Source organism: Pseudorasbora parva, chromosome 22, assembly GCF_024679245.1.
Source record: "Pseudorasbora parva isolate DD20220531a chromosome 22, ASM2467924v1, whole genome shotgun sequence".
Classification (NCBI taxonomy): domain Eukaryota; kingdom Metazoa; phylum Chordata; class Actinopteri; order Cypriniformes; family Gobionidae; genus Pseudorasbora; species Pseudorasbora parva.
Window position 1 is genome coordinate 22910679 of NC_090193.1, and position 12695 is coordinate 22923373.

The 12695-nt window shown below is 35.8% G+C and overlaps 1 protein-coding gene across 3 annotated transcripts in view; it reads left to right on the forward strand.

Moving 5' to 3' along the window:
• Positions 1 to 12695, forward strand: part of cdh4 (cadherin 4, type 1, R-cadherin (retinal)) — a 317548-nt gene that overhangs the window by 242860 nt on the left and 61993 nt on the right. For all 3 annotated transcript variants that reach the window (XM_067432318.1, XM_067432320.1, XM_067432319.1), the window contains one exon: positions 9401 to 9556. In XM_067432318.1, the coding sequence (XP_067288419.1) occupies positions 9401 to 9556 (156 nt within the window). The remainder of the gene's footprint in view (positions 1 to 9400; positions 9557 to 12695) is intronic.

Below are 12695 nucleotides of genomic sequence, written 5' to 3' on the forward strand. Positions count from 1 at the left end.
TACTCTAAACATTTCTCCGCCGCTCTTTCTTTTCTGTACTCTGGCTTCTCATGGTTTCTTTTTTGGTGCATTGCTCATCCTTTAGCATGCTGGCAGGAAGATGATTCATCCTGGTGAATAGTATCCATCTGTGTAAGGGATATTGGACGGAAGACAATGAAACTAAACAGCAGCCCTGATCTCCATATAGTCGGGCAAAGGCTTGTATTATTGAGTGTGATGGTTCTAGCACAATATGTAATCAGAGAGCCTTCGTAAAGACACGTACGCCCACACATGTGTTCACGTACAGCTGAGTAGCAGAACACTTTGTAGTTTACCACTTTGTAAGAACTTTAACTAAAGTTACACAAGTGCCGCCACAAATGAAACCCTAATATCAAGTGTGTGGCTGAATATAGCGGCACTAAAGAACACTAAAAGACAAATTCGACAGGCTTGACTGCTATGAGACTATCGGACCACAGTGCTTTAGTTATCGAAGCAGCCTGTAGGAAGCTTGAGGTGGCCTGTAAGTTAGAGGACAGTGCCTGACTGAACACTCATCAGACTGCACCCGTTGACCAGCTCATCAACTACCTCACAAAGCTCTTGACTCTTATAGCCTGCTTTAAACGCCTCAGGTTCTCATAGGAAGAGCAGACAGTTCCAATAAGTAGTCATAAAACGAGAGTGCAATACTATAAAATCAAGGAAAAAAGCTGTTACTGATGAACAAGAAATAAGAGAGGGCCATCAAGACATTTTAGTTGAGTCCAGAGAGGCCTATAGAAAAGAAACTTGTTTTTTGGGCATCAGTCACGCATTTCAATGAACTCTAAGAGGGTTTTTTTCTGATATGATTTGGTTATTTGTTGTTGGGGTTTTTTCTTTTCACTCTCTCTTAATTTGAGTTTTCATACTTTGTCGGCTGCACATGTGAATAACTTCAAATAACTTGAAATTAATAGTACATTTGTTATTCAAACGTTGTCTGTTTCATTATGCCGAATCCCAAAATGAAAAACGGCAATGCAGAGAAAAGCTAATGAAGGATTCAGTCTCTGATGTAAAAGAGCATTAAACTGCATTTTGAACGTTCCCTGCACGTCATGAGGTTCATCTAAACCGATATGCTGCTAGCAACTCTTCACTAACGGGTTCCACTCCCCGGGAGCATAAACTGATTAAAAATACCTTGAATGTCTTGGTTTGTTGATTTGCATTAATGCCTTTTCTGTTTGTTACAGTTAACATGTTGCTGATCAGTTATTACACTAAGCTTATTTAAAGTAGTTAATGCTTTCTACAGCATGCTATTGTTTTGAAAAAGTCAACTAAAGGATAACAAAAAGGAAGTACAGTTTTTCTTAAATATTAAACTTTTAAACATTATAATTTATGGGGCACAGGGTGTTTTTTTGTTTTGTTTTTTTGTTTGTTTTTCATGAAAGGGTTCCCAAAACGTATTACCGTTACCTTTTTTTGCCATTCATGAATGTTAAAGAAGGGTTTAAAAAAATAATGTTATAGCACTTGCACTTACAAAGACCAATTTCTGCTCTAGTTTAGTCTATATGAAATATTTTAGAACAGATAACTTTTTCAGAAAAACTTTAACAGAAAAAATGTTGTGCTGCTACAAAAACATATAATTTCACTGATTACAACTAAATATAATATACTTATTTTATATTACGGAGTTGAAAAGTAATGACGAACAGCATCATTTAACTGTTGTAAATGCTGCTGTAATAAACTAATATAATGTAATATAATTTGCTATAAAGAACTACATTTATAAAAAGTTTTTTAGTCTAATGCTGTATTTGTGTGGCGTTCAAAAAACACAGTCTTGTTGTTCCTGTACAATGACAGGAAAAGCATCACTTAATATGCCACTTTTTTTGTTGCAAAAAGTATCTGCTTGTTGGAAAAGCTGCACTATTTTGAAAACTGCTATCAAACTGTTGCTGCAAAAAAAAAGAAATGTAGTTAATAGTGTCTCTACTTGTAATGAGGTACTCTGGTGCTAATCCCTCGCCTGACTCCATTTGCTCTTTTGAAGGGGGCTCTGATACAACCTCTCGCAGGACGGTAAAGCTCGTCAGAAAAAGGCAGAAGTCACTCTGAACCTGCCCTAGAAACGCAGCATTTATCTCCAACATGATATCTGCGGAAAGAGCACGTTCCTCACGTGTTAGCCATCTTCCCCCTATTCACCCCGCGCTCGCTGTAATTCTACAACTAACGAGTGGGAGGAAGATTTCAAAAATTGCTTTTTGTCATTAGCACTGAATTCAGATGACTCAATCAAGCCCAGGGGACTTAACGAGGGCACGATCATCATTTATTCAATTTAGTATTATAAAGAACATTCATTAAACTGGGAGTTTGGGGGGCCAGGGCTGCAAACGTGACAAATCCTTCCAGGCTGCCCATGGGAGGATTTTTAAAGAGACTTTTAAATGTACAAGGGACCTTACCTCCTTGCCTCTGGGATATTTAAGCGTATGTGTCACCGGGATGGCTCGAGCGGCGAATGACGATTCATCTGAATCAGGAAAGGTGGATATTCTAGGTGTGTGTTCATGGTGCACCACTGCTGCTGAATTATTGAGCAGAAAAACTCTCTTTGATCCATGCTATGTAGCCCACATACCAATCTCTTACCTGTCATCCTCCCAGAAAGCCATTCATTTTTCAAATGTTTGCAAGGAGGATGCTGCGGTATGTTTCTTTCTTCCACCGCAAGAAATTTCCAATCCCTTTCAGGCTCTAAATTGATATGTTGCCTACATGTTCTTAGCAGAATACAAAGAACTATTTCTGTGATTTCAGATTTGATTGCCAGTTCGTCCAGGAAAGTAGTAAGATAAAAAAAAAAAAAACTTCTGAACTTTGATTCCTGGCTTTTTGTCTATTCAAAAAACATTGATATTAAATGCAGGCTAGGGCTGTACTGAAAGCTACCAGGAATATGTTTTTATTACCAAATCAATATACAGAGTCTCAATGTCCTGAGCGGCGTATCTCTTCGATGTTTTTAGCAGCCGTTTAAATAGAAAGAGAACTTTACCAAAGCAGAGAGAGTGGGAGAGCAAGGTTTAGATATTGCACCGAAAGGTCATGTGTGGGAGTTCAGTGTCTGAGTGAAATGAAGAGAAAGCCATCACGCTCCGTCTGCGGAATATGTTATGCAAAAAAAAGGACTGTAGCACGCTCACCAGTCATTTCACTTTCACGCATGGTTTCCAGACCCACGGCTCACGAAATGGGTAGGCGGGGTGTAGGTTTTATATCCCGTGACTCAAAGGCGTCAGGGTTTACATTTGATTGCTTCAGCACAAAATCCCCTCACATCAAATGTCTTGCGCATCGCAAAGCCCAGTGACACACAGAAACATGGTCATAATTTTGAATCTGGTGATATTTCATGAGGTGTTGCCTCGCTTGAAAGTGGAGACGCATAAGTGGGCATATAAACGCATCTCCTGAAAGATATCTCCACTTTGCTCTCATTTTTTCCTGTCGTATTCCTTTTTACAGAAAAGTCGGTGCGGTAAAATTTGTAAGGGTGGGTATTAAATAGTCAAGCCAGAGGTGTAAACAAAAAAGCCTATAGCAATGCAGAAATGCATATCTATTGTTATGCAAGCAGTACATATTTTTGGATGTCATTTGATGCACATCATATATATATTGATGCATATATATATTGCAGTTTTAGTAATTGCATTTAGTTAACAAAATTATATTTAATCTCTATGGCTGGTCTTTTTCCTCGATCTCTAAACTAGTGGTGGTGGCGGCTTGGTTTTCAAATAGAGGAGGCACACTCTCATAATATATATATATATATTTTTAACTGGAGAAAACACTTTGTCCTTTCTGTCATTAAGACTGCACTTTTAGACAGAACATTTACAGAAAAACATGCATACAGCAAGACAATCTAAATATAATTTCACCTTCTTTCCTTTAATTTTCAGTGTTAAAAGAGCACGTTTGGCCATTTAATGAAGCTGATTGTTGTAGCCTATATCTTACCTTCATTTTTCATTTGTAGCTGTTGTTTGAATGGTAGTTTGATAAATTTGTTTGCAATTAAATATTTAATATCTCTACTCTCCATATGTAGTTGGTACATCAGCGGTTGCAGTTCAAACTAATATCACATAATTTACATCTCATTGATTGGTTGTTATACCAAGGGATGCTAGCCTCCTCTGCCTTGTTACTTTTCGTGTAATACTTGTTGTGATTGGCTCATTTCTATCCCCTCTGAGAGTCACGTTTCGCAGATTCAGCAATTTCAGGAAAGAGTGCAGTGGTTACACTTACAGAAATGCATTACAAAAAATAAATCGCTACACACATTCTGACATGAGATTGAAATTAAAAACGGGGAATTTTATTGCACTAATTTACACCTCCCATTTTCACCTCAAAATTTTGGGTAGGTTGTGTCTCCACTGATGAGCCGCCACTGCTCTAAACCAAGATGGCCGACGGCCAGTCAGAAATGCCAAGTTGTTCCGAAATATCAGTCCATTCCTTCTATCAGACTCTTGCAGGAAAAACAAGTGTAGCACCAAGAAACATCTAAGGAGTCATATCATGGTAAAATTTTCAGAGTATTGATTTTATATTAGGAGGAAATTCTGATTAATCGTCTGTTCACTAAATTGGACATCACCCATCACTAGCTATATTCCAGCTAAAATACTTATATTAATGACTGTTGTTCTTGTAAATACTTTTTTGTTGATAAAATAAATGTAATTTGCAGTTACATAAGAAAAGTAACTTATTATGCATGTTACTTGTAATGCATTTCTTCCAATACTGCTCATTTAAGATGAGATTGAAAACACCTAATCACTAGTTTTTCCACCATTCACAGTTCATGAGAAAAAAATCCCAACTGAAGTTGTCATAATTCTTGCATGAAAGGTTTAAATACAGTTGTCAGTCCAGAAACTTTGCAATGTGTAGTTAGCAGCATGAAAAATATATATTGTATACAGAAAGCGACCAAAGATCGCTGCCATTATAATCAAGCTGTCAATTACTTCAGTTCAACGTGAGGTACACAAAGCTTGTCAAAGTTGTAACAAAGTTGTCTATGCTGTGTAATTATTCGCTTATTGACATTGTTTTTATACTATTTTGGTTATAGTAAAAGGATTCACGAGCATACAGAATTCACGCTAAAATTCTGGTACTCTGATATCGGTTATCATTAACTACTAAATCTTTGAAGGGACAAACATTAATTTTGGTGGCTGCCAAAATTAAAAATGGAATGTGGAAAAAATATATAACATCAAAATCAAAATAATTTTAAAGTAACTTTCACAGCCTTAACTTTTCACATAATTTATCAACATAATGGTCCTCAAACATATACTTCAATTATTCTTGATTTCTATAGTCTTGTTTTTTTTAAGTAAGTGTGTCTAATCCAATTATTATAGAGGCCATAAACAGTGTTCTGGTGTTTTTATAGGACAAGCTTTTTGTTACATAAACAGGCTAAACATGCGTCAACAAAATCTGTTATAATCGCACTTTTGATGAGAAGAACCATTGTGAGAAACCATCCCCTGTCAAACAAAAGCATCAAGCAGATTGATATCCAGATGTTTAATGTCCCACGGTTCTGCAACATGTTTCTTGCTTCAATGCAAGAGAGAAGGAAAACTGAAGAGGGAAACGTCTATCGCATTGAGCCATGCCATGGTTAATGATGCCAGATAGAAAGACGGGAGACAGAAAAGAGATGGATGGGGGAAGAATGAGAGAGAATTGTGTATGCATCTGTTCTTTACATCAAACAAAGTTTGGAAGAAAAATACAAAGGCGAGGATTTTTCATGAGCGGTAATGATCCAGCTTCAATTAAAAGTAGGTCAGAAATGTCACTTTTCTACTCATTATCTCAAGCCATCAGTAAATGGAAGTATATATAGTATGACTTTTTCACTGACGTGTAATTTCTGTGACTGCGAAAATAATGCCTGTTTTTAGGTTTCCTAGCCCCTCCCCCTGTTCTCCCAGTGGTCAGACTAATGGATGTTCCTGCCCACATTTATCTGGATTTTAATGTTGCATCCAGCAGGGAATGCAATAGAGGGCAATCAGACTCGTAGTGATTTTAATTGTTGTCTCTGCCCATAAATCTGAGAAAAGTATTTTAACAGAAAGAAGTATACACACTTTAATAAATAAGTCTATGTTACTTTAGTCTTTATTATTCTGCCTGTTTCCGTTATTCTCAGGCCTATTGAGTCAAGTTTGTATGGCAGGCAATTGTCACGCAGCTGAGAGAATGTGTCTGCTAAAGCATTATCATTGTGATCAATGGCCCAATTCACTTGGCATCCAACTGTCAAGCATCAAACCCTGATGCTGAACACTATTTACTGTTTGGAAAGCAACAGTGGCTTGACTTTGATTAATAAACAAGCTTTTGACGCCACAGATCACTGCAACATTATCCATCTTGCATTATTTTTTAATTTCCTGATGGTACCAAAGCCTAAAGATTGGATCAGTTGTGCAGTGCAATTATAACACAGAAAATATGAGCAGCATCTATATTTCTGCAAACTTTAATAATGTAAACTAAGCATCAGTGGATATGTGACAGAATGTTTTCAGAAATCATTTGGACATTGATTGCATGAATATGGAAATCTTCTGACATTTGTCTTGGAAGTGTGTAGATGAGATATTCTCAAGGTATTTGGTCTATTCTGGTCTTCAGATATTAAAATACCGAATCATGCATATAGATAGGACAGTTGTTGTTGTTTTTTTTTTTTAATGGCTGATAAAGAACTTGCAGTAACATGTTGCAATTTTCACTATTAACTAGTTGCTTATTAGCTTGCATATTACTAGGATATTGGCTGTTTATTAGTACGTATAAAGCACTTATTAATGCCTTATTCTGCATGACCATATTCTACATCCCTTAATCCTACCCAAAACCTAAACTTAAATGCTACAAAAACTACCTTACAAACTATTAATAAGCAGTAAAGTAGTTTATTAAAAGTAGAGTTTATTATAGGCAAAAGTCCCCATACTGTAGTGTTAGTGAACTTGCTATATATATTTTGCTAATGTTAAAGACTGTACAACTTTATTTTGTTGGAAATGAACTTGTCATTTAATAATATGGCTAATATAATGTATAATATTTGGCCCAGTGTTTGTTCCAGTGTATGTCCAATCACACTTCCTATTTTGTTAAAGGGGTACTTCAGCGCTGGGAAGATGAATCTGTATTTAAACTGGGTCATTGATGTAGTAGAAATGTGAAATTATTTTTGAATTTGGTGCCTTCAAGACTGAGAAAAGACAGAAAATGTATTTTTGTCTCATGGGGATGAAAGACTACAATTCCCAGAATGCTTCGCTGCCCTGTGAGGCCATTCCCAAAGCCACCTACTTGATTACTGTGACTGAGTTGGAGAAGTAACTACAATTAAAAACTGAACGAGTCTGTTCAATATAATGAGTCAATGTGAGTCACCGCGTGAGTATCACAGCACTGAGCACTAACTGCAGGAGTCAGATAAATGAGCTGATGAGGTCTCGTGATGAGAACTGAGGTAATCGAGACTACACTCGCGGCATACATTCACAACGCAAGTTCAGTCTGGCATGCGTTTCAGTTCATGCCTTTGCAAGCTTAACTTTCATCGAAATTAATTTGAGAAGTTAAAAGACTTACATTGCTCACCATAGCTCTGTTTAAATGAGTGCGTGTAGCTGCGAGCTGAGGTCTGAGTGTGATCTCCATCCCCCATGCGCGGGTTCAAAACATGCGGAAATGGCTCCCTCTGCTGGCTGTAGTCTTTAGCCTTTGGCCAAACATTCCTCCTATGATGCAAATATCATCAATAGGAGGAATTTTCCCAGAAATAAAATGCATAAATCTCTTGTCTCAGGGGGATATGAGGGGGAAAGCACATTTATTTGAATATACTCCAGGGTAGGGCTGCACGATTTGGGGAAAATATATAATTGCGATTATTCTGGGTAAAATTGCGATTGCGATTTAAAATGCGATTATTGTTATTATTATTTTTTACAAATGAAAAGCGTGTGTTTATAACATTTTATGTTTTTATATTAATGTGACTAATAATAATTATTATGATTATTATTACTGCTAAAAATATTTGTAAAAATAAGAAATATTACCATTACAATAACATTTTCATAATTACAAATAAAAAAGAGTATGTCAGAATAAATATAACAATATAATACTAATTATTATTATTATTTTGTAATATTTTAAAGAACTTATTTTACAAAAAAAAAAAAAAACTGCTGGGTCTGCATATTAATATGCAGACAGCCTATGACTAAAAAACATTAGAAAGGTCTAAGCCTAAGGAGTTTTTGTAATTATATATATATATTTTTTATTATTATTTTTTTATTTTTTTATTATTGATTAGCCAAACGTTTTTCATTCATACTGAAAGCCAGAGGGCGCCCTCGAGCGGAAAACGCCACATTTGCGTCAGAGAAGTAATTGACGTTAGTTTTCAGGAAATCCATGATGTGAAGCTAACGCTGTGTAAACAGAAGATAGAGATGCTTTGATTAAACATGACGACAATAAACACGACTGCAGCAAAATATGGAGTATTTGAGTTCTTCAAGCCGTCAAGGGTATTTTCATAGTAATAAAGTGTATTATAATGCAGTGCTGATTGGCATAGAATACTATAAAATAACGCGTCGTCTGCCTCACTCTGATGAGAAGCCACATCAGCTCACACACTCGACTGACGATATGAACTGAGGTAAAACATGTTATTAAACGTCTTTTGTTGAACAGGTTTATGAACGCTTCACTAGTTTGTGAAGATGTTTGACTCGTGTTGCTTTTTCAAACGCACGTTATAAGCAACTTGCAGACGGAGCAGCGTGTATTACAGAACCGCTCTTCGCTAACACTGGGCATTTATTTATTTAATTAAAATCGCAGCCTTTGAGCTTTCATAATCGCACACAAGCCAAATCGCGATTGCGGTTCGATTTCGATTAATCGTGCAGCCCTACTCCAGGGTTTCTACTGATACAAAGCCATATGCTAATCGCTGAAGTAACCCTTTAATGCATTTACAATACACTGTAATTCACAATTCAGCCCATGCGATTTAATTAATTTTCATTGTTGTTCATTGCAATATTAATGTACTTCATTTTAAAGTTTTTGTTGTTGTTGTTTTAGTTTGTGCAGGAAAATCATATTGTTATCCATTGTAAAATCTTGGTACTGGAAGCTAAAATAAAATAAAAAAAAGCGGAGAACTTATTTACATGTGCGTGTCAAGCATCTTGTGTTTGATTATCTACAGAACTCTTCTAATGATGCTGTTTTATTGCAGATTCGATCGGACCAGGACAAAGAGATTGAGATCCGGTACAGTATAACCGGAGCCGGGGCAGACCAGCCTCCCAGTGACGTCTACATCATCGATCCTGTGACAGGGAAGATGTCTGTCACTAAGCCTTTGGACAGAGAAGAAAGAGCCTCTTACCATGTAAGTGCATCCCTTTTCAGAGTTGCCTCGAGAAGAGAATTTTTTGCCCTTTTCAGATCCTATTAAAAGTGGAACTGGCCTCAAACCCATTTAAGAAACATGCTCCAGTTTGCAAGAGTTGATGGCCTTTTGCCAGTTGGAATAAAACTAGAACTGATCTGTCTTGATTTAATATATGCAGTGATCCAGAGAAGTATTTGGACACTTTTAAAAGTGTATGAATGCCTTTGCATTATAGAACAAAATAGAAAAAATAAGACAACAATTATTTTTAGACATGGTTGAACAAATCCTTTTTCCCTCTGTGAGTGTACAATATTTTGGATATGTTGATGGATTTGTATGTGAAGAGTTCAGATGCAAAAGCCTCTAAAAGCCACTTTTAATTAAAATGTTATCGTTATCTCAAAAATGAGATAACGATACTGAGTGAATTATCTCAATACATAGTATACGTTCATAAAATACTTTCACTTCAAACCCACTAAATCCCAGCCTCAGCCCATTCAGAAGTACCAGTATTTTGATAGAAACTTACACATGGAACCCTGACAAAAATGCTTATTTTAAAGAAAAACTTGGATTTAGAGGCTTTTGCATTTGAAGTCTTCATATATATATATATATATATATATATATATATATATATATATATATATATATATTAGGGATGCGCGATATACCGGTACTGGAAAAATACCGGTATATATTTTATTTAAAACGGTACGATATCATGATTTGGCACATTTCGGTATATGCTGCTGTTCCGAAGTTCACCGCTAGATGGCAGCCCGCTACCCCAACTGACCCGAAACAACCGGCAAATGTGACAACAACATAGACGGACAAAATGGATTAAGCAGTTGAATCTCACTCAAGATGCCCAAAACGAATGAATAAAGAGAGGAGTAGAAGTGACATTTGTAATGACTTTGCTTATAAAACTGATGAAGAACCATCAAACCTAGCCAAGAAGCATCTGTCACTATCCTGACTTTAGGACTTCTTAAGAGATCGACAGGTCAGTGAATCATTCAAACCATCTCATTTAGACATTTTTGTTTTTTTAACACTGATCAACGCACACACATAGCCTAACATAAGATCAAATATCACAATCTCCAGCGTTCGTTTCAACCAATGACATTTAGATCTCATTATATTTGCACGCGTACTATTGCACTGTTTACATTCGCGTTAGACACCGCCGCCTGCGTGTGAATACTCACTAAAGACGGACATTTGTACATAATTCTGTGTATTTGACTGTTTAAGGAAACTTAATGTGTAATGTGCGAGCGTGACTAAGTGACAGGCGTGTGTGTGTGTGTGTGTGTGTGTGTGTGTGTGTGTGTGTGTGTGTGTGTGTGTGTCGTTGTTATGAGCTCATATCTCCTGTAACTTAACTGTTATTACGAAATGCTATAAAATCTCTTGCATGTTCAAATGATTTCCGTTATCCGTCCCGAGACGAGCGTGAAATGTTGAATCGGATTATGCAGATTGCTTTAGTGTAGTGCGATGTCTTTTGAAACCAGAAGCAATTAGCTAATTTTGAGAGATTTTTGCTGAAATTATTTCTCACAAGAAAGTTTTCAAATGACTGATTTGGTGTGATAAGCTTCGCTGATTAATTTACTAATAAACATTTGTGGTAATTTCCCACTTTATAAACTCAAAACTTGCATAATTGTTCTCATTCGCGTGCAATATACCCGCGCTAATATCAGACCTTGTCGTATCGATTTAATATCGGTACTTCGGTATTAGATTGTGGTACCGTACCGAAGCCAAAATTGTGGTATCGAGCCATCCCTAATATATATATATATATACACACACACACAGGTTTTATGGAGTCTTTCCATTGACATATACTTTTTATACTATTCTATCCCCTGACCCTAAACCTATCCATCACAGAAAACTTTCAGCACTTATACTTTTTTCAATAAACATCATTCTGTATGATTTATAAGCTGTTTTCTTCATGGTGACCAAAAAATTACAAGGATTTCAGATATTGCTTTGGATGTTTTGTACACACACACACACACACACACACACACAATTAATTCAGATTACATAAAAAATATCAGACCGAGTAACCTCCGCAAACAAATTATACTAATTATACTAAACCTTTTCCAGAACTTTTAAGAGACCCTTTCAATCATATTAAACAAGGTTCTCTCAAGGTCTTTGTGTGTCGTACAAGTACAAAAATGTAGAGCACTTACTATTCAATTCTCTATTCATATTATTCATTTTCAGGAATTATTTGGTTGTTTTATTATTCATATTTAATTGATATATTGTCCTAACCAACCCCTTAACCCTAAGCACAACTATTGGTAACCCTCTTGAAGTATATGAAGCCCTATATTCTGTTTTTTTGCTGGAAAGAAAGATCTTATTAAGCGAGATATTTTCTGTTAGTAGGACACTTTCTTTTCATTAGCCGCAGCTCAGCATGGCACTTCTCGTCTGGTGTGTGACTGACTTAACAAAGTACAGTAAACAGTAGAACTGTTTGTGTTTATTTAAAAAAAATTTGTGTGTTTATTAGTACATCAATAAATTAAAATAATATGAAAACAAATACCAGTTACGATGCTAATTAACTGTTTTTACACAACAACAAAAAACTGGAGATGCCTGACACAGAAAGCTTTCAAATTTAGAAAGCCCACTTTCTAAGTAAGGTTACAAATATGTAATAATTATTTTTGTGGGTCTATAGTCTTTGCATCTGTTTGTTTTATGTATATTTCAGGTCTGCTTTGTTGGAGTAGATTTGGCTAGGTGGTATTGCACCAGAAAGTATTGGATATATGAAGTCAGTTCACACATTTTCCAAAGTTTTGCTTGCAAAATTATTTTTCCATAGATTTGTACAACATGAAAGTATAAATACTTATTAATTTAAATTAGATCAATACATTTCTTGCTTCATATCGTATCATTAAAATATTATTATTATTATTATTTTTCATTTTGTCAGGAAGTGCAAAAAATAATTTAGCCACTTATGCTACTTTGTATATATAAACTCCAGTTTTGAATTAATATAAATTCTTTTATAAAGTTCAGAATAACTTTTAATCAGACCTACAAACTCAGAGATCTGACTTGATTG